Source organism: Tenrec ecaudatus, chromosome 10, assembly GCF_050624435.1.
Source record: "Tenrec ecaudatus isolate mTenEca1 chromosome 10, mTenEca1.hap1, whole genome shotgun sequence".
Lineage (NCBI taxonomy): Eukaryota > Metazoa > Chordata > Mammalia > Afrosoricida > Tenrecidae > Tenrec > Tenrec ecaudatus.
In genome coordinates, this window is record NC_134539.1 from 145,643,958 (window position 1) to 145,670,194 (window position 26,237).

Sequence of the window (26,237 nt, forward strand, 5' to 3'; positions counted from 1 at the left end):
TCCAGCAGGGGCCTGATGTGTGAGCTGGGATTGTTGTCGGGGTTGTGCACATTCAGTCGGCTGCCATCTTTGAGGAGGGCATTGCCATTTGAGCCGGATACTGCCCTCTCTGAGCAGGACAGTCCTGCTTCCAACTGCGGGGCCGACTGCACATGCCGGGATGGGACAAGGAATGTGGTTGGTAGGCAATGGGAAGAGGGAAGGGAAGTTCCTAGCAAGACCATGCAGTCTATCTTTGTAGTTCACTGTCACTTTGAAAATCTGGGTCTTTCTGGTGGAGCTTCTATGGCCCTGGCAGAACTAGTTCAGAGCCCTGACAAATCCTTAAAGGAACAGGTCTCATTTGTAACACAGGGGCAGTCTATGTTCAAGATCTTTGCACCCCATGCCCTTTTTTTGTTGCAAAAACAACATTCACCATCAGCAAATCAATTCCCACTCTTCATAGTGAAGTGGTGGTTGGGTTTGATTGCCTGTTTATTGTTTATCTGTTCTAGGTACAAGTAATTTATCAGATCTGTCATTTGCAAATATTTTGTCCCATTTATCACAGTGTCTTGTCCATACCAGGGGTGTGAAAAAATCTTACTGAGGAAATACTTGAATGCCTCAGAGTTTTATTTCTACTGCAATATAGTTATAACATTAGAATTGTTCACTTACACATCAAACTTCCACTTCAGTGCCTTCAACTATTAAAGATATATTCTCAATACACTGAGAAGTTCTTTTGGTATTATGTCACCGTTGGTCCCCATTCTGATTAGTGAGGTGTGGTGGATCGTTCTGATTGGGTGTGCTACAGAAACCTGTAGCTTGGTGGTTTTGTTTTTAACTGCCCCGTCTCTCTCTCTGGTTTTTAGATGGAGAAGGTGGAAGCAGATCTCAGTAGATCCAAGTCTCTCCGTGAGAAACAGTCCAAGGACTTCCTGTGGCAGCTGGAGGATGTGAAGAAGAGATGCGACCAGCAGGTGGGTCTTTCATCTTGATGGTGCTTGAATGTTTTATGTATATGCACAATCACTTTTTAAAATACCATATTATGAAACCTCTTCATAATGAAAAGAACTTCAAAAAGCTCACTACCAATACATTTGAAATAATTAAAACATGGTTTATTTCATTAAAACCCAGGAACAAGGGCTTCTTCGCTGCCTGGGGAAGTGTAGTTGAACAGCCTGTTGATGTGAAGGTTGACTGGAAACTGTTATCGTGGGCCTTGAGTTCTACTCCTGTCACAACACTGCTTTGAGTTACTCATTCACTGGTCAGTAGCGTTAGGTCCAGAATCGGCGGTGGGCCAGCCACTGTTGGACACCGGGGTGCGCAGTAAGGACATGGATAGGATTCCTATTCTCACCGAGCTTGCATTTCAATGGGCAGCCAGACCACAAATTAATGAAGATCAAATAATATTGGAGTCCTTCATTAAGAAAGAGCGAGGGCACATCATAGGCTTTGGGAGGTCAAGGGCGGTGAAGGACGGAATTGCCAACCCTGGTGGGACAGTGGGGTCTGGCGTTGGCCTCATAACCAGCCCCCACAGGAAAAGCCTTGCGGCAGTGGCTTCTGTGAGGACTTGGAGCTCTGACGACTCGGAGCAGTTCTGCTCTGTGCTACAGTCTCACTTCCTGTCCCTGCAGAAGAGGAGGGTCAGCAGGAGGAAGACCGTCAGGGAGGGGGAGTGATACCTTAAGGGCTCCACTGGGCTCAAGCACAACAGCAGCTGCAAGGGCAGTGCTGTGCCGGGCGGCATTTTGTGCTGTTGTAGGGGGGCTGCTAAGAGAGTGGATTCCCAGCAATGGGGCGTAGTGTTGGCTTTTAAGTGGTGAGGGAGGCCCTCTGTGTGGGGGCCACTTTTTCTTCTAGTTTGTGTACCTCTTTTATTATTCCTTTAAAAAATTAATCATTTTATTAGGGGGCTCTTATAACAATCCATCATTCAACTATATTGAGCACACTTGTACATATGTTGCCATCAGCATTTCTAAAACACTTTCCACTTGAGCCCTTGGTATCAGCTCCTCCCTGACCCCCCACTCCCTCACCTACCCTCCCACCCTCATGAATCCTTAATCAATTATATATTGTTATTGTTATTTTGTGTGTTACCCTGTCTTTTGTCTCCCTTCATCCATATTTCTGTTATTTGTTCCCCTTGGAAGGGGCCTATATGTCCAAACTTGTGATGGGTTCTCTCTTTCATCCCTTGCCCCTCCATCCCGCACCATCCCCCTACCCTCATGATATCAATGCTCCCACTACTCTTCCTGATGATTTTATCTGTGTTGAATTCCATGTGTCCAGAGCTCTTATTTGTACCAATGTGTACAATGTGTAGCCAGATTTGTAAGGTAGAGCTGGGTCATGGTAGTGGTGGAGGCGGGGGGTGGGACTGGGGTGGGCATTCAGAAACAAGAGGAATGATATGTATTTCATCAGTGCTATACTGCACCCTGGTTGAATCATCCCTTCCTGTGACCCTTCTGTGAGGGGGTGTCCAATTGTCTACAGATGGACTTTGAGTCTGCACTCCAAACCCCCTTCACTCCAATTGTTTCTTTTGTATATTTTGATATCTGACACCTGATCTTGCCAACACCTCATGATCTCACAGGCTGGTGTGCTTCTTCCATGTGGGCTTTGTTGCTTCCTAGCTAGATGGCTGCTTGTTTAATTTCAAGCCTTTAAGACCCCAGACACTATATCTTTTGATAGCTGGGCACCATCTTTTTTCTTCACCACATTTACTTATGCATCCATTTTATTTTCAGCAATTGTATTGGGAAGGTGAGCATCTAAGAGTGCCAGGTTTTGAAAAAAGTATTCTTTTGTTTAGGGAGGCCTTGAGTAGAGCTCCAAAGTCTTGTCTGCTATCTTGATACTTAACATACACATCTGTGTACATTGGTCTCTATCCCTTTCATTATAAATTAGTATATTTACAAATACACATGCCTATAGCTATTCCTCTATAGTTTTTGCCTCCTAGTTTTTTCTTCTATTTCCTTTTACTTTCCTCCTGTCCCACTATCATGATCACTCTTCATTCTCAACTCTCAGTAATTCTTCTCGGAAACATTGCACTTGATCAGACCCCACCAGGCATATACATGCTCCACACCACCAGATTTAGATCTCTTGTTGTTCCTTCATCCCTGAGTTTGTTGGCTCCCCACTCCCCCTTCCCACCCGCTCCTCTCCCATATCCCTGTGGGACCGCTGGTCCCATTGTTTCTCCTCAGAATTGTTTATCCGGCCTATATTACACAGCTAGACACAGAGCAAAAGAGAAAAACCAAACCCGACCAAAAAAAGGTAGCTAGTTGAGGTCTGTCTGCTGACCCTTGTGAGTGTTTTCCAATCGGGTCTGATGAGGTGCCAGGCCCTGCCCCCTGAGTCAGAAGTCTGTTTCCAGGATTCCTCTGAAAATTGTTACTTTACTTCCCTTGCTGCCCTGGTGCACTCCCTTCGCGTGGGGCTGACCAGGCACACTTTCTGCACAGTGTCTCTAGTGCTGTGGGGAAGGGGGGGAGGGCATTTTGAAAGTTCTAGAAGATTGACGAAGCCAGGCACTAAATCCTTGAAGAATAGCATCCCAGGCTGAGGGACCAACATATCCAGAGTTTCTGAGATGAGCCAGTTGGGAGTGTCTTCATATAAAAATTGGGGTGGGAAGGAAGATGCCATTTTAAAAAGAGGGCCTCGAAATAGGCTGGGACTAACATTCACAGGACCTCACAGAGTTTAGATTTATTCTTCCATTATTAATTTTTAAAGCCCTTCTAAAAATACATATCTGTGCTTATTCTCAGACATTTTTTAACATGGCTATTAAATATTTAGTGCTTCGTTTAATTTACTTGCCCTGTTTTCTGAAAGAAGTCCTGTGATGGAGTGAGGTATGCATTGAACTACTGACTGCCGGGTTAGCAGTTCAAACTCACCAGCTGCTTCTGGGGAGAAAAATGAGGCTGTCTGCTTCCTTAAAGATCTAATGTCACGACACGACTGTATCTTAAAGACTTGAAAGTAAACAAGAGGCCATCAAGCCCAGAAGTAACAAAGCCCACATAGAAGCAGCACACTAACATGTGTGATCATGAAGGGCCGAGGGGACCAGGTTTCAAGCACCAAAGGTGGGCGCGGGCTGGGAATCATATCATCGTAAATGAGGGGAGTGCGTGATGGGGACCCAATGCCCATCTGTAGACAACTGGACATCCCTTGCAGAGGGGTAGTGGGGAGGAGAGGAGTCACTCAGGGTTCAGTGTAGCAATAATGAAACTCACAAGCTTCCTCTAATTCTTGAACGCTTCCTCCCCCAAACTATCATGATCCCAATTCTACCTTGCAAACCTGGTTAGACCAGAGGATGCACAGCGGTACAGATGGGAACTGGAAACACAGGGAATCTGGGACAGATGAACCCTTAAGGAACAGCAGGGAGAGTGGCGATACTGGGAGGGAAATGAGGTTAGAAAGGGGGAACAGATCACGGGGATCTACATATAACCTCCTCTCTGAGGGATCGGCAACAGAAAAGTGGGTGAAGGGAGACGCCGGGCAGTGTAAGATAATATAAAATAATAATTTATAAATTATTAAGGGTTCATGAGGGAGGGGGGAGCAGGGAGGGAAGGGAAAGGAAAAAGGAAAATAAGGAGCTGATTCCAGGAACCCAAGTGGGAGGCGAATTTTGAGAATGATGAGGGCAACAAATGTATACGTGTGCTTTGCACAATTGATGTATGTATGGATTGTGATTAGAGTTGTATGAGCCCCAATAAAAATATTTTTTAAAAAAATATTTAAAGTTGTGGAATCCCCAAATGGGCAGCTGTGTTCTGCCCAGTAGGATTACTATGAATTAGAATCAATGGGTTGGCAGTGAGTATTATATTAAAGATGTTTTAGTGGTGAAAAAAAATTTTCAAGTATGGAATTGCAGAATTGACAAATGTTTTAAGTGTCATGGAGAGTACTTTGGTGATATGGTTGTTTTGCAAAAAAAAATAATAGCTTTGAAATAAAAATTATGGGTTTTCTTGGGTACCCCCGTGTGTGTGTGTGTGTGTGTGTATGTGTGTGTGTGTGTGTTTAGTGATTACTTATACCTGCATTATTTTGACATTAAAATGGAAGATGAAATAAAACCATATTAACATTAGAAACTTCCAGATAATGTTCACTGATATTTCTCTCCACTTAATAAATTTTGTAAGTTCTACTAAAAAAAAAGATTTAATGTCTTGGAAACCTTGGGTAGAGATTTTACTCTGTCCCATAAGGTCACCATGTGAGTAGAAAGCAGTGGGGTTTGTTCCCTGAATATCTGGAATAACTTTTAGCTTAATCACTCAGGTTGGGAATTTTTTTTTAACCAAAGGCAATATTTGAAACTTCTTTTTAAAAAAAATCATTTCATTAGGGGCTCACATAACTCTTATCACAGTGCATACATACATCAATTGAGTAAAGCACATTTGTACATTCATTGCCTTCATCATTCTCAAAACATTTGCTCTCCACTTAAGCTCCTGGCATCAGCTCCTTATTTTCCCCTCCCTCCCTCCCCCCCCTCATGAACCCTTGATAATTTATAAATTATTATTTTGTCATATCTTGCACTCTCCAACATCTCTCTTCACCCACTTTTCTGTTGTCCATCCCTCAGGGAGGAGGCCATACGTAGATTCTTGTAATCAGTTCCCCCTTTCCACCCCAACCTCCTTCCACCCTCCGGTATCGCCGCTCTCACTACTGGTCCTGAGGGGTTCATCTGCCCTGGATTCCCTGTGTTTCCAGTTCCTTTCTGTACCAGTGTACATCCTCTGGTCTAGCCAGATTTTCTTAATGATATTTTTTCTTTCTTTTTACTTTCTTAATCCTTTATTAACTGGATACTACATGAAAAACTAATTCAACCCATTGGAATTACTTCTTTTTATTCTCAGTTGAGAGCACTTAGTGGTGTACTTGGGCTGAATGAAAAGGGAGTCTGCCATATTTCTGTAGTACTGTTTTGTCCTTGTTCATTTATTCCTAAAGTATTGGCACTTGTAAACTACTTAGGAAGCCCAACATTTGTGAATTGGATTTTCCTTATTTTCATAATCTGGACCATGGATTGGGAGAAAGATGGGTCTTTCTACTCCCAGAAAGATCGACAGTCTTGGAAACTCATCCAGGCAGTTCAATGCCACCCTACAGGGCTGCTGCCAGGAGCCAGCATCGATTCATTGGCAGTGAGTTTTTCAGTTTTGAGAAGTGGATTCCCAAACTCAGACTTGGTGCTGCTTTAAAATGATTGTGTGCTGATCATAAAGGTTGCATATCCAAAGGAAATAAACTATTTTGAACTAAACATGGAAATACAAAATACCCAAATCTATAGAATGCAGAAAAATAACACTGTTGCTGAAATCTATAGCATTATATGCTTGCATGAAGGGAGACAACGGACAGTGTAAGACATGGAATAACAACAGTAGTATATAATTGATCAAGGATTCACCAGGGTGGGGAAAAAGAGTAGCTGATATCAAGAGCTCAAGTAGAAAGAAAGTGTTTTGTTGATGGCAACATAGGTGCAAGTGTGCTTGATACAGTGTAAAGGTGGGCTGCCATAAGATTTGTAAGAGCCCCTATGTGGCAGTTCCATGGTAAAAGTAATATAAGGAAAAAATACTATTATAATGCTCATTTAATAATCAAAGGAACTGAGGTGGAGGTAACATACAATAGAGCTTCTAAATAGTTTGTGGGGAAAATCCATGTTTTGAAAAATTCCATCATTTTCCAATTCAAATTTAGAGTGAACTTTTTGAAGCCCTTTGGGAAGTACCTTGCCCCAGGTAATACTCCTCAGTGACAGGGTTACAATTAAAAACACGATTTTGACATGCTAGTCTCTTGCTGATAACTGCTATTACCCTTCCTTTTAATGGTATCAAGAACAAGACTGAAGGACTCTCTGAAAGCATCCCAGAAGGATGAAGGCAGAGAGGCGGTCAGGGGTCTTGTGAGTGAGCCAGGGATTGAGAGCAGCTGTTTGTTCAGGAATCCAAGGAGATACAAGAGAACAAGTGGAAGGGAAGTGATTAAGGGAGGAACACAAGAGGCTTTCCCTAGAGATAAAGGAGAGGACCATCAGCAAAGATGCCACTCTGAGGAAGTTGTGGGACCACTAGGAGCAAGAATGGGAGGTGGGCGGACAAACTGATTGTAAGCAGGACCTCAAGCTTATTTTTGTCTGGCCGCCGTGGGTTTCTGAAATGAATTGGAGTGAGATGTCATCATTTAGAAACACAAGATTTATTTTTTATCATTTTATTGGGGGTTCATACAACTCTTATCATAATCCATACATTCATCAATTGTATAAAGCACATTTGTTACCCTCATTGTTCTCAAAACACCTGCAGTCCACGTAAGCCCCTGGCATGAGCTCCTCATTTCCCCCCTCCCCGCTTCCCCTTCCCTCATGAACCCTTGATAATTTATAAATTATTATTATTTTGTCATGTCTTACACGGTCTGACATCTCCCTTCACCCACTTTTCTGTTGTCCGTTTCCTAGGGAGGAGGTTATATGTAGATCCCTGTAATCAGTTCCTCCTCTCTCCCCTCCCCTCCCTCCACCTTCCTGGTGTTGTCACCCTCACCACTGGTCCTGAAGGGACCATCCGCCCTGGATTCCCTGTGTTTCCAGTTCCTATCTGTACCAGTGTACATCCTCCAGTCCAGCCATATTTGTACGGTAGAATTGGGATCGTAATAGTCGGGTGGGGTGGGGTGGGGTGGAGGAACCATTTAGGAACTAGAGGAAAGGTGTATGTTTCATTGTTGCTACACTGCACCCTGACTGGCTCATCTCCTCCTCACAACCCTTCCATAAGGGGATGTCCAGTGCCTACAGATGGGCTTTGCATCCCCAATCTGCACTCCCCCTCATTTACAATGATGCTGTTTTGTTCTTTGATGCCTGATACCTCATTCATTTGACACCTCGTGATCACAAAGGCTGGTGTGCTTCTTCCATGTGGGCTTTGTTGCTTCTGAGCTAGATGGCCACTTGTTTACCTTCAAGCCTTTAAGATCCCAGGTGTATGTCTTTTGATAGCCGGGCACCATCAGCTTTCTTCACCACAATTGCTTATGCACCCATTTGTCTTCAGTGATCATATTGGGGAGGTGAGAACACAATGATGATTTTTTGTTCTTTGATGCTTGATAACTGATCCCTTCAGCACCTCGTAATCACACAGATTGGTGTGCTTCTCCCATGTGGGCTTTCTTGCTTCTGGGCTAGATGGCCACTTGTTTACCTTCAAACCTTTAAGGCCCCTTATGGTATATCTTTTGTTAGCCGGGCATCATCAGCTTTCTTCACCACATTTGCTATGCACCCATTTGTCTTCAGTGATCGTATTGGGGAGATGAGCACTCAATGATATGACTTTTTGTTCTTTGATGCCTGATAACTAATCCCTGAAACACAAGGTTTTTGAATAAAAATCTTGCCTTTCCAGCCGTCTCTTGAACCATTAGTAAACCTGACCCACATTTTCCCCTGGCAACCATCAACCGGAGTCCAGAGAAAAGCACTGCCTCTGTCTGAAGCTTGCACTAACTCGTTGATTTGACACAAAGCTTTGCACTCTCCATTTGTCTTTCACACACTGCTTCCGGCCTCTCCCCTTAGAAATATTGAGTGCACGATCTTTACTAAAAGTGCCAAGGGAAAAGCAGGCCATACACATAAGACTTGACACATTTAACCAGCACAAGTGAGACTCATAGAGCAACACCTTCAAAATCTGAGGGCAAATGATCCTCACCCAAATTACTAAAACAGGAAAAGTGTGTCCGTCTGTACCTTTGCACCGGGCTTGTTCAATGTGCATGCTAAGCATGTATTGTGAGAATGTGGGTTTACGCGAAGAAGAACGTGGCATCAGCATTCGGGGAAGGCTCATTAGGAGACTGCAGTATGTCGATGACACAACCTTGCTAGCCAAAATCAAAGAGGCCTTGAAGCCTTTGTTGATGAAGATCAAAAACTATATCCTTGAGAGCAGGTTACACCTCAACATAAAACAAAAATTATTTCCACCGAACCATCGGGCATGGTGACAAGTGGAAAACAGACGGGCCCTGCCGAACGTTTCCTTTTACATGGCCCACAATCCACCCTGGGGGAGCAGCGGTCAGGGAATCACATGGTGTGCTACACTGCAGTGTCTGCCACGGAAGACCTCATTCAAGGGTTGAAAAGCAACGATGTCACTTTAAAGCAGTGGTTCTCAACCTGTGGGTCTCGACCCCTTGGGGGTTGAATGACCCTTTTACAGGGTTTATCCGATTCATAACAGTAGCAAAATGACCATTATGAGGTAGCAGTGAAAATGATTTTATGGTTGGGGGTCACCACCACCTGAGGGGTCGCGGCATGAGGCAGGTTGAGAACCACTGCTCAAGAGATGAAGGTGCCTCTGACCTCAGCAATGGTACTTCAGTCATTCTATATGCTTGTGAAATATGGACAATAAGGAAGGTCAGGAATTGGTGCCTTTGAACAACAGGGTTGGCAAAGAATAGTGAATACACCTGGCCTGCCAGTAGAACAGAGAGATGTGTCGTGGAAGAAGTCTGGCCATAACGGTCCTTAGAAGTGAGGGTGGATATGCTATCAGGAGGCATATGTAGAAGGAGATTATGGGTGGTTAAGTGGTGGATCAACAAAGAGGAAGTCCTTCCTGGAGGTGGAGTGGCAATGGGTTCAAGCAGTGATGGTAAGAATGATGAGGGATGGGGACTGTTGGGCTCTCTTGTGCCCAGCCGAGTGGAGTCCTCTTCAGGACACTGGGATCTATCACACAGGAAAAGCTTAGATTTGCTCTGGTAAACATGACCCCCAAGCTCGGTGGCTTAGAGAAGTTTATCTTTGCTTATACCACTCGTCCTTTCAGGGTAGGCTGTGGCGGCTTCTTGATTGAGCGCCCTGTGTGGTGGATTAGCCTCTCTCTGGGAGTCGGCTGGGAGTGGAAATGGGATGATGCTGAAATGTGCCCTGGGTCTTAAAGCTTCCTCAGAAGTGAACATCCCTTCACATTTCCTTGGTCAGAGCAAGTCACATGGCCTCGCTGGCCTAATCCTGCTTCTGGAGGGGGCAACCTAGTCAAAGACATCAAATAGAGGCTGTCCGAAAACAAATTGTCACACGGTGTGATTGGAAACCTTACCAAACGCAAGAGGAGGAAACCTTTTATTCAGCATGACTATTGAAACAGTCTCCACTCCCCAGTGGAGATGGGATCACACTAACCCACGGAAAGAGGAATGGAGCCTTAGTCAAAACAAGGCTCCTTGGTGAACAGTATGATAGCCCCAAACGAACTGCTGCTTAGAGCAGATGTTCACCTCCCAGAACCATCGGCACAGAGCAGAGCACAATGCCATCTTGCCATTAAGTGGCAAAGGCGGAGGGGTTGGGGGTGTAGAGGTGAGTGGGCCAGGCTGGGAGCACAGAGACGAGCTGACATTCACCTAAGCTTATTTCAAAGCCTGTTGAGCTTCCAAGACCTTTCCCACAAAGGGTAGGCTTTAAAAATCAACCAGATTTTCAGCTCTTTGGATTCTTTGTATAAAGGTTTACCACATTGAGGGAAATTAATTTATCTAAGAGTTGCTATTTTTCATTGACACCATAAATTTTTGTCTATCTTTTTGTTTTGTTTTTGGTTGAAAAGAGGCCACTGGTACACATGTAGCTTCTAAGAGAAATTAAGAGAAACTCTGAGGCTCTCCCAAGGTCGTGCAGGTTTTGCCCATGCCTTATCGTGTCTCTGTCTAGAGCCCTGTGCGTTAGAATCAGTGTTGACAGGGAAAAACCCCAGGTAGAGTTCGCTAAGGAAAGACAAAATCGGGAATATGATGAGCTCATGCATTTAAGAAGAATATTTATTGATGCACTAGTATAAAAACTTGTTTTAGTTCACTTTGTTTTTCCCAGCAGAAAGTTCCATTAACTGCTAGCTACTCTAGATGGTTAAGGATTTTCCTGTGGAAGTTCATCATGAAAAACAATAGGCCAGTGCTTTCCATAAGCCATTTGAGTTCACCAAAAATGAAGCCAATGGAAAAACCATTTCTGTCTTTGAACAGGGTAGCCGGCCTGGGAGGTACGGAGAGAGGAGTGGATGTCATGTAACTGGACTTCATTGAGGTATTGGACAGGGGCTTCCATGAAGCCAGTCAGGAAAAAATATGGTTTGATATTGGTACCTCTCTGTGGTTAAGTGCTCGTTCAGTGGACCCTCTCAGAACGGTTAATGCCAGCCCCAAGTAAGGTTTCTCCGTGTCTTGTCACTGGAGCGTGATACAGAGATCGTTTTCTGCTTGCTTAGAGTTCATAGGGTCGTTAATATGTAGGATAAGAGACTCCATTTTTTGAAGGTTTAAACAGGTTGCAATGGGAGGCTTAAAATAAGATTAAATTTCCTAGGTTGAATAGAAAATTTTAGGGTCTGGCTTAGAAATCAGCTACGGACAGATAGGTGGGAGACAATAGGATGGGGGAGGTGTTCTACATTGTTCTAAGGCACTGTTAACCTATCAGGTCATGTAAAGAAAATTTCAACGCTGGCTACTTTTTACGTAGTTCCCTGGAAAGCTCATATATCCTCTTAAGACTTTCCTGATTATAGAAAGGCCTGGAACTATACGATACAGGGAATATTTCAAGAATAAAGACAGTTGGCCAAGAGAAGACAGCACAGAGAAACTGCGTGTCTGTTTTTAAACTCTCATTCTGTCATACAGGGACGATACCTGGTCTGTGTGAGAGCGATCCTAAGGGTCTGCAGTTACTAGCACCATGAGGATGGTGCCCGACCAGCACTGTGTGGTTCTGTGGTACATAGGGCCGCATATGAGTCAGAACCAACTGACAGCAGCAGCAGCAGCTACTCTGGTCCAGGTTCTGTTCTCCAGGCTTAGTGTGTGTCCATCCATCCCCCATTCCCTCTTCATAGCAATCTGACTCTCAGCCCCACTTTTCCACTGTTACAGCTGAAGTGTGTTGTCCATTTAAGGCACTGACCTGAGGTCCCACCCAGTTACCTGGAGAACCTGAGCTGGTCCCTGCTCGCTCCCTGCACTCTCCCGGCCTCTCCGTGGAGTCATTGAGGCCAGAAATCAGACCCGAGTGTGGGTGGTCCTGGGAACAATGTTTTGAGTTGGCTTTAAATCAGTCTTTCCTCAAGAACTCCCGAAATGTGGAATGGGGAGTCTGGTGGGAAAGTAAGTTTCCCAGCATGAGGCTGTTGAAGCATCAGTGGGGAAGGTTATGGGGAGGGGTCATGGGCATTTGGTGGACTCCCCTACTGCTAGGGGCACTTCTAGATCCAAGGTTCTGCGCCTTTCTCTTGGTTTGCTCCACAGGGCCCTCAGCCTCTGTGAGTCTCTGCTGGGTGGAGATTTCTCTGGTCCTGCCATCAACATCCCTTTGTTATAGGGACCTGTCTAACTGGATTTCCTTTCTCCTCAGCTCCCCCCTCCTCCTCCTCCACCTCCTCCTCCTCAGATGCCACCTCAGTGCCTGAGTGACAGCTCTTTTAATAGCCTTACTTTCCTCTAAAATGTTCGATGCCAGACATGACCATGAATGCATGCCCTGCTGGAAGCAGCTTGAGGGGCTCCGCACCAAAGGAGGCCCCTACTTCTCAACCCGGGGCAGGTGTCCCCAGGGGTGTTGAGTAGGGGCTCAGGAGTGTGTGCAGTCATATGTATGTTTCCTGGAGTGCGGGGTACACTTGATGATGTTGTGGGAAAGCAAAGTCATTCCACTGTTGAGCTAACGGTCCTATTAAAACAAACACAGACTTTCCTGTTTGGTAAAATGCAAAGTGCTCATGAATTTTTAAGATAAAATAGGACATTTCAAAGAAAATTCCAGCTTGCAGAAGCTGCTTCAGGCGATGCCCCCAGATTCCCCAGGGGGTACTCTTCATTTTCATGGCTGCTAGAGGTGCTTTGGTGGAAAAGTTTTAGAAGTACTTACCCAGTCTAATCCGCACACTTTATAATGAGGGAATTGACATCCAGAGGAAATGAATGACTGTGCCTTCTGGGCCTCAGTTTCCTTATTCATTTCTAATTTTGAGCTCTTCCTAAATATAAAGCATCTTACCAAAGCTGTGTAAGGGGAGGGGGTGGTCATGGTAAAAAAAAAAAGCATATTGGTATTTCACTATATCTTAGCCAGAATGCAGGCATCACGTGTGCAGTTGTGGAAAAAAAAATATCAAATCCATGGAATAAATCAATACACAAGTATACTGGAAAGCCCAGGCTTTCCTCAAGACCTTCCGGTTTCTTTCCTGTGTGACCCATTGGAACAAAAAGACAATTCTAATTTTCAGCATCTCCAACACTTTGCCCCAAACTCATTCAAGTTAAAAGCAAACGGCAAAGCTGGCACGCTAGGATTTCCTGAGCTGTGGAGATGTTTTTGGCCATCCCATCATATCATTCTTGAATTTCTTATTTCATTATATCTTCTCTTTTCACTGCAAAGCATCTAAAGCAGGGGTCCTCAAACTTTTTAAACAGGGGGCCAGTTCACTGTCCCTCACACCCGTTGAAGGGCCGGACTATAGTTTTTTAAAAAACTATGAACACATTCCTATGCACACTGCACATATCTTATTTGGAAGTAAAAAACAAATGGGGCAAAAACACCTGGTGGGCCAGATAAATGTCCTCAGTGGGCCGCATGTGGCCCACGGGCCGTAGTTTGAGGACGCCTGATCTAAAGGGACATGCACTTAAGCAGATAAAGAAGTGATCATCATTCCCAAGAAGAAGAAATACTTATTGTCCATGATTATACCAAACAAACAATCCTGGAAGGCCAACCTTTTCAGGATACTGTTACTTGAAACTTGAACTAATTTGGTACAAAAGGGCCACAAAAAGAGAAGGTGGAAATCATACAAGGTTAATAGGTAGGGAACTGTCTGTGAAAATTGGCTGTATTATTTAAAAAGAACTCAGTGCCCTGCAATTTCCCAGTATGTTCCTTTGGGAATCTTTTCATTATCTGGATTTTTAGAGAATTTAGTTTAATAACATAGGTCTCTCTGAATTTAAACGGTTTAGATTACAACTGCCAAAAGATCTCATAGCCACCAGGGGATGGGGACAGGGAAGAGAATAGGTTCACCAGAACAGCCCCCAGAAGGCAGAGGTAGAGGTAAAGGTCTGCAGCAGCACCCTTCACCCTGGGGCATCCCTGGTACCGCGCCAGGAGCAGCAGGGCAGGCTGCAGTCATCGTGGGTGAGGAAAGGAGGAAGGTGCACAGAGGGTTATGGACTGCGAGGTAGACGGCAAGAACATGGACAGGGGACATCATGAGAATGAGAGTTGTGTGAAAGTATGTGGGTGAATGGCAAGCATGGTCTGGCTGGTTTTAAAACTTTCTCTTCACCAGTAAGGCTCCAGATGAGGTTAATGACCATGGATGTATGGGTCTCTCCATGTTCTTTGATTCTCTGGTAAGTCGACTGCTTGGTAAGGAGAGACTCAGACCCGGAAAAGGCCATCGTGCTTAGTGAAGCAGAAGGCCAGGACAAAAGAAGACCCAAGGGGATGGATTGACACAGTGGCCACAACAACGGCCCAGCCATAGTCATTGAGAGGTTTGGTGAAGGAGTGAGTGCGGGTACCTGGGCTGGCCAGGAGTCAGGACTGATTCCACAGCACTCCACAACAACAAACGTGTATATGTTATTGCTTGTTCAGGCTGCTACTGTCATAGCACTTGTCTGTCTGTCATACTGTGGTGGCTTGGGTACTGCTGTGATGCTGGAAGCTATATCACTGGTCTTTCAAACACCAAGAGAGTCCCCCACACGAGACACATTCCAGCATAGCTTCTTGACTAAGAACAGACAGTAATGGAAGACCTGCCAACCCACTCTGGAGGAGAAGCGGTCTCTGAACACCGTATGCATCCATGTGAAACACCATCAGCAACTGACGGCCTATGACATGGAAGCAGAGCATGGTCAAAGATAGCGCCAGATGAGGGGCCCCTGGGGTCCAAAGAAAGATAACCCAATAGAATGCTCCAACTATAGAACAAGGTCATCGATGCTACGTGTAAGTCAAATTTTTCTGAAGATCATCCAACAAAGGTTGTATCAGGACATCAGCAGGGAACTGGCAGAGGTTCAGGCAGGGTTCAGAAGTGGCCATACAACAAAGGATATCATATTGCTGATGTCAGATGGAGCGTGGCTGAAAGCAGAGACTATAAAAAAATAGGTTTACTTGGGTTTTATTGACTATGTGAAAGCATTCAATTGTGTAGATCACAACCAACTGTGGATAACCTTGAGAAGAATGGGAATTCTAGAACACTTTATTGTGCTCATGAGGAACTTGTACATGGGTCGAGAGGCAGTCGTGTGAGCAGAACAAGGGCATACTGCATGGTTTAAAATCAGAAAAAGGTGTGCATCAGGGTTGTATCTCCTAACCATGCTTATTCAATTTGTGTGCTATGCAAATAATCAGAGAAGTTGGCTTATACGAAGGAAAATGTGGGTTGGCAACTACCATGATCCGAATTCTACCTTGCAGGGCTGGATAGGGCAGAGGCTGTACACTGGTACATATGAGGGCTGGAGGCACAGGGAATCCAGGGTGGATGATACCTTCAGGACCAAGGGTGTGAGGGGCGATGCTGGGGAGAGTGGAGGGTGAGTGGGTTGGAAAGGGGGAACTGATTACAAGGATCCACATGTGACCTCCTCCCTGGGAGAGGGACGGCAGAGAAGGGGGGGAAGGGAGACTCCGGATAGAGCAAGATATGACAAAATAACGATGTATAAATTACAAAGGGCACATTAGGGAGGGGGGAACGGGGAGGGAGGGGAAAAAAAAAAGAGGACCTGATGCAAAGGGCTTAAGTGGAGAGCAAATGCTTTGAGAATGATTGGGACAGGGAATGTATGGATGTGCTTTATACAATTGATGTATGTATATGTATGGATTGTGATAAGAGTTGTATGAGTCCCTAATAAAATGTAAAAAAAGAAAAGGGAAAAAAAAAGAAAGAAAAGAAAATGATTAGGGCAAAGAATGTACAGATGTGCTTTATACAATTGATGTATGTATATGTATGGACTGTGATAAGAGTTGTACGAGCCCCTAATAAAACGTTTAAAAAAAAAGAAAATGTGGGTTGGAGGAAGGCTTATTAATAACCTGTGGTATGCAGATGGCATGACCTTCCTGGCTGGGAGTGAGGAGGACTTGAAACACTGGTTGATGAAGACCAAAGGGTCACACTCTGGATTAAGAGTCAATGTAAAGAAGACCAAAATACGAAGGTTGGTCATGACTAAAGACGATTGCAGGCCTGAGGCAGATGAATTGTGCCGGAGAAGAATATTGAAAGTGCCGTGGACAGCTGAAAGGAAGAAGTGCATCCAGAGTGTTCCTGAGAGACTAAGGTAGTGACACCTTTGTCTGACACGCGTTAAACATACTGCCAGGAGAGCCAAGTCCCTGGGAAAGGACATCGTGCTGGCTAAAGTGGAGGGGCAGTGAAAAGCGGGGAGGTCCCCTGGGAGATGCATGGACACAGTGGCTGCAGTGATGGGTTCAGGCATAGGAACAATTGTGAGGATGGCAAAGCTCGCTCTCGGTTGGAACCGACTGGATGGCACTAACGCCAACTGCAGCCGTGATAGGATTCCTTTAGTGGGAAGATGGTCAACGTGCCCCAACTAGTTGTTGCTAGCTATTGGATAGCAACTGAAGAGGAATGGGAGGGAAGGAAGGAGGGAGGCGGAAAAAAGAGGAACTGATACCAAGGGTTCAAGTAGAAAGAAATGGTTTTGGAAATGTTGATGGCAATATATGTACAAATGAGCTTAATACTATTGAATGGTGGATTGTTATAAGATTTCTAAGCCCCCCCCAATAAAATCATTAATAAAAATTTATACACATAATTTTTACAAAGAATGTTTCTAGATCTGCCTTGAAGTATAGTGCTGCCCGTGATAGTATAATGCTTTTACACCTATAAAGAAGACAGTTAATGGACTATTACCCAAGTTTACATGTCAACCACTACAGCAAATGGTGAAGAAATTGACTTTTACCACCTCCTGCAGTTTGAAATTGATCAACTATACAATCAAGATGCATTGATTACTGGTGACTGGATGTGAAACTTTGAAACAGAGATGATTTGGTAGTTGCAAAACATGGGTTAGTGATAGAAATGACACCAGAGGTCATATGGTAGGATTTTGTATGATCAATAGTGTCTTTATTGCAAATACTTTTTTCAACAATGGTGACGATAAACATGAAGCTCACCAGATGGAATACACAGCAATCATGTCAACTACATCTGTGAGAGAAAAAAAAGACATCAGGAAGCCCAATATCATTAGCCCAAACAAGACCTAAAGTCAACTATATGCAAATTGAAGCTGAAGAAATTAAAACAAACCCCGAAGAGCCAAAGAATGACCTTCATGTATCCCACATGAATTTAGAGACTATCTCAAGAACAGGTTTGATGCATTGAACACTGATAACTGAACATTAAGACCAGGTTGTGGGGTAACATCTAGTACGTCATACATAAAAAATCAAAAGGTCAATATAAACTCAAAAATGAAAGAAACAACCAGATAGGTTTGAAAAGGGATTCTGAAACTTGCTCTTGAATGTAGACTAGCTAAAGCTACAGGAAGGAATGTGCTGTAACATAGTTGAATAGGATATACCCAAAGGGGCTGAAGAAGGCAACTACTATAACAGAGATTCAAAGACCTGGAATGGGAAAACCAAAAGCTCAGTATTTCTGAGTATGGAGTAACTGAAGAAAAAATGCAACTTTGGTTCTGTGAATGACACAGAAAGCATGAAAAGATTATGGGTTATTTTCTCAACAAAATAAATTTAGTTTTAGAAAGCATGTGAAAATAGTAAAAAGGAAAAAGAAGGAAAGAATATGAGAGGAAAACATCAAATCATTATAGTCCAAACCATTGGTTGATATGTAGCCATTTCAGGAGGCTTCGTTTGATCAAGAAACTATAGTATTGAAGGAAAACATCCAGGCTACATTAAACCACTGGTGAAAAAGAAAACTCCAGGAATTCATGGACTATCAATGGAAATGTTTCATCACGAAGTATTTCTCTATGCCAAGAAATATGGAAGAGATCAGATTCATGTTCATTCCAAAGAAAACTGATCTAGTGGATATGGAAATGATCAAACAGTAACTTTTAATGTCACATACTAGTGTGAGCATACTGATTTTGCTGCTCTTGGCTGTATTGCACTGCACAGGTATTACAATTTTTATCAAGTTGAAGCTTTCTGGCCCTGGTGACATTGTGTGTTAGACTGCTCATTCCCAAGTTCAGCAGTTTGAACTCACCATCCATTCAGTGGAAGAAAGATGAGACTTACCACCACTCCGATAAAGACAGACGGCTTTTGAAACCCAAAAGGCAGTGGCGCTCTGTCCTATGGGGTCACTATGGGTCAGAATTGACTGGTGATCATGAACTTGGTTTTGGGTTTAGCAACACTGTTGAGCAAGTCAATTGACTCCATTTTTCCAACCACATGTGCTAACTTTATATCTTTGTTGCAAAGCTTGGCAATTCTTACAGTATCTGAAGCATTTTCATAATAAGGTTATACATTAAATAGACTACAGGATAGTATAAGCATAATTTTTAAATGTATCGGGAAACAGCCTAGAATCAAACCTGCAATGTAGCTGAACATGCTTAGCCAATTGTGGTGAAGACAAAGAATGGTAGCAGAAATCGAACACTAACCCTCTATGTCACCAGGGCCCCAAATCCTCACTTTGTAGAAATCTCAACATCTGTGAGGTACAATAAAGAAAAAGAGCGCCCGCAGAGGACTGCCAGAAATGTAAGCTAGATTCCGGGGAGGACCTAGAACAAACGCATCACTGCGCGTGCCATGTCCATAGCATCCCTCAATATGACAATTGGATGCTTGACCTTTTCCTGCAGTTATGTCAGGTGAGATATGCCGAATGTGTTCTTCCCTTTGCTTCTTTAACTCTAGGTCTTTGCACATTTCTTCATAAAGCTTTACTTGGCCTTCTGGAGCTGCCCTTTGACATTTTCTTTCTAGATCTTCTCTAATTTTTTTTCTTTTCAATTTTCATTAGCTAGCTCAAGGGCAAGTTTCCAAGTGCTTCACATAGGCTGTTCCTGATGTCATCCATACCTCTTAACGCCAGCTCGTCTCTGGTCATTAGTGTTCAGTGCATCCAATCTGTCCTTGAGGTGGTCTCTAAATTTAGAGGGATGTACTCAAGTTCATATTTTGGTTCATATAGAATTGTTTTAATTTTCTTCAGCTTTCTCCTGAGTAATTAATGAACAGTTTGCTCCACAGTTGGCCCCTGCCCTGATTTGGGCTGGCATTGAATTTCTCCAGGGTCTCTTCCCACCGCTGCGGTCTGTACGATTCATAGGGGTGCTGTTAGCACAGTATCATATTTCTTTTTAAAAGAGAACATGACTGATTATATTGACTCTCTGGGTCAATGGGTTCATAGAAGGGAGAAAATTGATTTTCCAAAAGCCTAGTGAAGTGTTTGAGGAAGAGCAGGTGAGTAACCAATTGTTTGAGGTGCTGCCAAGGAAAAAGGTGAAACGCACACCGAGAAGGCCCATGGACCTGGTAAGGTCAACAGCCACCCTGACAAGCCCAGTTGCAGGCAAGCGTGGCAACAAAAGCCCGGATGGACGAGTGGAGAAAGGATTAGGACATGAACAACCCTTCTGAGGAATTTTGGGAGAAGAGCAGAGCAGAAGAGGAGCCGCCATCCAGTGATAGCTAAACGGGGAGGTGAAGTCCAGGGAAAGTTCCTTTTCATTTTTAATTCATTTCTCCACTGAGCAGCTAGAGACGTCTGTTTAAGACACGTTTCTTAATAAGGAAGGCTCAGTGGATGAGAAATATTGAGGATGCCTAAAGTCAGGGGGTAATTGTGAGAGCTGCAAGCTGAATTTGGCACAGGTTGTGCAATCCAGGACAGAGATGGAAGGATGCACCCTAGAAAACAACGGTGGCAGGTCATCCCATGCATCCTGGGACCACCTCCAATAGCAAGTTAGCACAGCTAGGAAAGGCCGGGGTTGTGCAGGTAGAAGTGGATGAGAGGAGACTAGTCAGTTTCCCAATCAGAAAGATGGAGTCTTTCTCTTTGACTTCTTGTTTTGCCATCTTTGCTCCTAAATACTACATTGCCCCATTCAGATGATTGGTGGATAATTGTGTCACATTGTGGTAGGTGGAGTGATGGTAAGCCAATCAAACGCCCAATCTAGTGCTATTTTGACTCCCAGCTACCCCATACAGGGTTTCTGTGACTGTCAATCTTTAGAGGAGCAGCCAACCTCCTCTTTCTCCCCTACCGTGAGTGGTGGTTTGAACTGTCCACGTTATGGGTAGCCCCCACAGCGCCGCCAAGGCTGCTTGATGGAAGTAAAACCAAGCTCCCTGTATTATAGGAGTTGATCAACTGGCTGATCTCTTTGGTCTTTGCAGTTCTATACTAGCTGGCACATGTGAACGGCTTTTTATATTTCATGCATATTCCCTCAAGAACTGTATGCATTTGTGTAATAGGTATTACATAAATAGGGTATTAAAAAGCTAAAATTAAGGCATATAGTTAAGCATATTTTTTCTAAGAATTGTGAACCCTGTCTAAGAGAATGGAATCTGAGTTCATGAATGTTCTCAAAGGCTGGGGCTTGATGTGATTGATCATCATTAAAACCATGAATTAATTATTCTGGAAGTATTTGCCTATCTGATTCATTCCTGGGTTTGTTTCAGATCTAGATCTAGATCTGAAACAAACCCAGGAATGAATATATATATGTTTTTTCCCCCTCCTGAGTCTTAACAGCTCATGGTAATAATTGCCAGTCTTCATTTGGTGCTGGGCAAGTGTTCTGCATGGAAGACTGCAGAGGGGGAAACTGCCTCGCATGAGAGCATCCTTTATCAGCTTTCCTGCGGACTTACTACTGTGGTTCGAAACCAGGTGTGTCCTGAGTGCACCTGGAGAGCTCCAGTGGAGATTTTTCTCTGGCTACCCATAGTAGGAGGAATGCTTGCAGCATAACCTCTGAGCACCTGGCTACTAACCAAAAGATTGGATGTTTGAACTCACTAACTGCACCTAGGGAGAAAGATGTGCCAATCTGCTTCTGTAAAGCCTTTTTTGTTGTGTGCCATTGAGATCCTAGGCTGCACTGGAATTGCCCCAGGTTTTTTAGGCCCTTGTCAGGACTGGAACAGATTGCCAGATCTTTCTCCTGGGGAGCAGCTGATGGGGGTGAACTCCCAACCTTCTGCTAGCAGATTAGCACTAGATCACTGTGTCACCAGAGCTAGGAAACCCTGTGGGGCAGTTGTACTCTGCCCTGTAAGGTGGCTTTCAGTTGGATTTGACTCCAAGGTGGGTGGTTACTCATGAATGGCCACATTGGACTGAAGAGGTGAAGACACACTATATTCTAGCAGACACTTAGACCATCTCTGATAGCAAGCTAGCACAATAAAACTAAATTTGTAAGAGAAAGCCTGTGGGTGATGCAGTTAGACTGTAGATTGACAGGTGTCATGGATGACTGTTGGTTGTAAGAAAGCACTTTTTCTACAATCACACGGCTAGCCACAGATGACACTTCTTACTTTGCTCTTAGGATGTTGCCTAATTTTTACTCTGTTTTTGGTGACTATTTCTATGAAGATGTTTAAGGAGGCAGATCATATTGTGGCATTTTCTATGCTAAAATGTATTTTCACTCTAGCTCCAAAAAGTCAAAGCAGATTGGGTGCCCTTGAGTCAATGTCAACTAATATTGACCTATAAGGTTGGGTAACTGCCCCAGAGACACTTCTCATTTAAGCACATTTGGCATCATAATAATTGCAGTTTTTCCCAAGATTCTACTATCTATTAGTAAAGATACAGGAACCAGACAACAGAAATTATACCAACTTTATTGTAGGATCTGTCCCAAGGAGGCTAAATTTGTTTATTTTAACACATTGTACATACTATGCTGCAAACGTAAATAAGAGACTGCTCAGAGACAGAACCTGATGGTGTCTTTATATCATTACATGAGAAATGTCCGGGCATGGAACACCTGCATTTTAGTGCACATCTTCCTGTCTTGAACTTCATCACCTATATAAAATAATACTGAATTTCACACCAAGAAACCATTTTCAAAAGGAGCTGTTGAGTAGGATTCATGGTGCTGTGGATGCATAGCTTGCAATCCCATTAGGAAAATCTGTTTTTGAATGGCTTTTAAAAAACTATTTTATTGTGGGCTCATAAAACTCTTATCACAATCCACACATCCATCCATTATGTTAAGCACATTTGTACATGTGTTGCCATCATCATTCTCAAAACAGTTGCTTTCTACTTGAGCCCTTGATATCAGCTCCTCATTTTTTACCCACTCCCCGCTCCCTCATGAACCCTTGATAATTTATAAATTATTATTATCTTACACTGTCTGACGTCACCCTTCATCCACTTTTCTGTTGTTCATCCCCCAGGAAGGAGGCTATATGTAGATCCTTATAATCGGTTCTCCCTTTCTACCCCACCTTCGCTCCACCCTCTAAGTATCGCCACTCTCATCACTGGTCCTGAAGGGGTCATCTGTCCTGGATTCCCTATGTTTCCAGTTCCTATCTGTACCAGTGTACATCCTCTGGTCTAGCCAGATTTGTAAGGTAGAATTGGGACATGATAGTGGTGGGGAGGAAGCATTTAAGAACTAGAGGAAAGTTGTATGTTTCATCTTTGCTACCCTGCACGCTGAGGTGGCTCGTCTCCTCCCCGCAACCCTTCTGTAAGGAGATGTGCAGTTGCCTACAGAGATGGGCTTTGGATCTCCACTCTGATCTCCCCCTCATTTACAATGATATGATTTTTGTTCTTCGATGCCTGATACCTGATCACTTCAACACTTCATAGTCACACAGGCTCGTGTGCTTCTTCCATGTGGGCTTTGTTGCTTCTGAGCTAGATGGCTGCTTGTTTACCTTCAAGCCTTTAAGACCCCAGATTCTATATCTTTTTTTTAAAAATCATTTCATTGGGACTCATACAACTCTAATCACAATCCATACATACATCAATTGTGTAAAGCACACATACATTCATTGCCCTCATCATTCTCAAAATTCGCTTTCCACTTGGGTTCCTGGAATCAGCTCCTCATTTTTCTTTCCCCCCTCCTCCTCTCTCCCCACTACCCCCTCTCTCATGAACCCTTAATAATTTATAAATTATTATTTTATCTTATCTTACACTGCCCGGTGTCTCCCTTTGCCCACTTTTCTGTTGTCCATCCCCCAGGGAGGAGGTTATATGTAGATCCTTGTGATCGGTTCCCCCTTTCTACCCACTCTTCCCTTCCGGTATCTTCACTCTCACCACTGGTCCTGAGGGGTTCATCTGTCCTGGATTCCCTGTGTTTCCAGTTCCCATCTGTACCGCTGTGCATCCTCTGGTGTAACCAGGTTTGCAAGGTAGAATTGGGATCATGATAGTTGTGAGGAGGAAGCGTTTAAGAACTAGAGGAAGGTTGTGAGTTTCATTTATGCTACACTGAACCCTGAGTGACTCGTTGCCTCCCCACTACGCCTCTGCAAGGGATGTTCAGTTGTCTAGAGATGGGCATTGGGTCCCCATCACACGCTCCCCACATTCACAATGATATGATCCCCCCAGCCCCACCTTTGGTGCTTGAAACCTGGTTCCCTCAACCCTTCATGATCACACATGTTGCTGTGCTGATTCCATGTGGGCCAGAGGAGAGGAGTAGGAGGCAGAGGGCATTATAGAAGCCTAAATATAGACATGTACACATGTAAATATATTTATGATTATGGGGGAAATAGACCTAGGTGCATATATTTATAGGTTTAGTAGTATAGCAGGTGGACATTGGACCTCCTCGCACGCATTCCCTTAATACAAGAACACCTTGCTCAGCTAAATGGTCATTTCATGATACCCACCTGCCCAACTTCCCAACATGATCGCTGAAGACAGATGTGTGCATAAGCAAACGTGGTGAAGAAAGCTGATGGTGCTCAGCAATCAAAAGATATAGCATCTGGGGTCTTAAAGACTTGAAGGTAAATAAGTGGCCATCAAGCTCAGGAGCAACAAAGCCCATATAAAAGAAGCACACGAACCTGTGTGAACACGAGGTGTAGAAGGGATCAGGTAGCAGAAACCAAAGAACAAAAACCATCATTGTGTGATCACCTTCCCCACATAAACACTGAAGACGATTGTGTGCATAAGTAAGTGTGGTGAAGAAGACTGATGGTGCTCGGCTATCGAGAGATACAGCGTCTGGGGACTTAAAGGCTTGAAAGTAAAGAAGCGGCCATCTAGCCCAGAAGGAACAAAGCCCACATGGAAGCAGCACACCAACATGTGTGATCATGAAGGGCCAAGGGGACCAGGTTTCCAGCACCTCATTTCTGTGAGCTAGCTTCACTGGGCATACAATACATTCCTTTACTTGCCCTCCTTCCCGAAGTGTTCGACGTAGTCGTCCATGGTGTTTTTGCTGTTGACTTCTTTCACCTTCTCTTGGTTGCCTGGTTTCTAGGCTCAAAAAAGCATGTTATTTTGAACCATTTTTTAGGCCTTTTCTATTTTTCCAGAAATGGTTTTGGTGTTAATATTCCTTGAATTTTTCCATGGTGGAGCATCCCGTAGTAGTCTAAGTCATTCATTCCCTCCGCCTGAATCCATGTTTCTTAGTGTACAGCAAGCCTTTTCTAGCCATGTATGCAGTTCCTGGTTTCTTGTTTAGAATAGTTTTTGAGATGGAGTCAGTTTGACCCTCAGCCAATTCTATTGTTTTATTTTCTCTTCTTTGAATTATTTTATTCATGTTTTTAACTAAATTCTTTCACTCTTGTAAGTCAATGTGTGTGCCATTTAAGGTTTGTTTGCTAACCTTCCAGAATGATAGCCCACACCTCCCGCCTTTCCCCACCCTCCCTCACCTATGAACCCTTGATAATTTTTATTTTTTCAAGTCTTACACCGACCACTGTCTCCACTAAGCCACTCTTCTGTTCTCTGTCCCCCTGGGAGGGGGCTATACATCAATCATTGTAACGGGTTCTCCCTTACTATCCCCCCCCCCCACCTTTCCTACCCTCCTAGTATTGCTACTCCCATTACTTGTCTTGAGGGGTTTATCTGTCCTGTATTCTCTGTGTTGTGAGCTCTTACCTGTACCAGTGTACATGTTCTGGTCTAGAGCCAGATTTGTAAGGTAGAATTAGGGTCATGATAGTGGGCGGGAGTAGAGGAGGTGAGCTTTAAAGAACTAGAGGAAAAATTTAAAAAGAACTAGAAGAAAGTTGTGTCTTTAGTCACTGCTATACTGCACCCTGACTGATTCGCCTCTTCCTTGTGGCCCTTCTGACAGGGGTTGTCTAATTGACTAATAATGGGCCTTGTGTCTCCACTCTGCCCTGCTCTTCATTCACATCGATATGATTTTTTTTGTTTCTTTGGGTACTTTTAAAATTTCTTCTGATTAATATTTTTTATAGGTATTTCCCTCCCCCCTGGTCTTCTTTGACCTAAAGTGGCAGCTCTGTCAAAATCTACTGTTTTTGTTTGTTTTACTTTCAGTTAAAAAGTATTTTTATTTAGGTGAAGTTTATGGAGCAGATTATCAATTTTTTCTTCAACAATTTACACTCAGTTTCAATACATCTATTTCATCCCCTCCACATCCCATTAGTTATCCCCTTCCTCCCATTGGTTATCCTCTGCCTCTCATTGGTTATCCCTTGCCTCCCATTGGTTGTCCCCTTCCTCTCATTGGTTAACCCCTACCTCCCATTGGTTATTCCCTGCCTCTCATTGGTTACCCTCTGCTTCCCATTGGTTATGCCCTGCCTCCCAGTGTTTTCCAGCATCTGTCCTTCCTCCTCTCCTACCTGGCCTGGGTTTTGATCTTAAATGGTTGATTAAATGTCCTCTTTTATGATTTTAAGCTTAATTGGCCTCTTGTGATTTTGAATTCTTTCCCACATGTTTTTCTGCCTCTCTCTGTAA

The 26,237-nt window shown here is 43.8% G+C and overlaps 1 protein-coding gene across 8 annotated transcripts in view; it reads left to right on the forward strand.

Moving 5' to 3' along the window:
- The window catches only part of CEP112 (centrosomal protein 112), a 469,815-nt gene that overhangs the window by 169,935 nt on the left and 273,643 nt on the right, over positions 1-26,237 (forward strand). For all 8 annotated transcript variants that reach the window (XM_075562120.1, XM_075562124.1, XM_075562123.1 and 5 more), the window contains one exon: positions 864-971. In XM_075562120.1, coding sequence (XP_075418235.1) covers positions 864-971 — 108 coding nt within the window. The remainder of the gene's footprint in view (positions 1-863; positions 972-26,237) is intronic.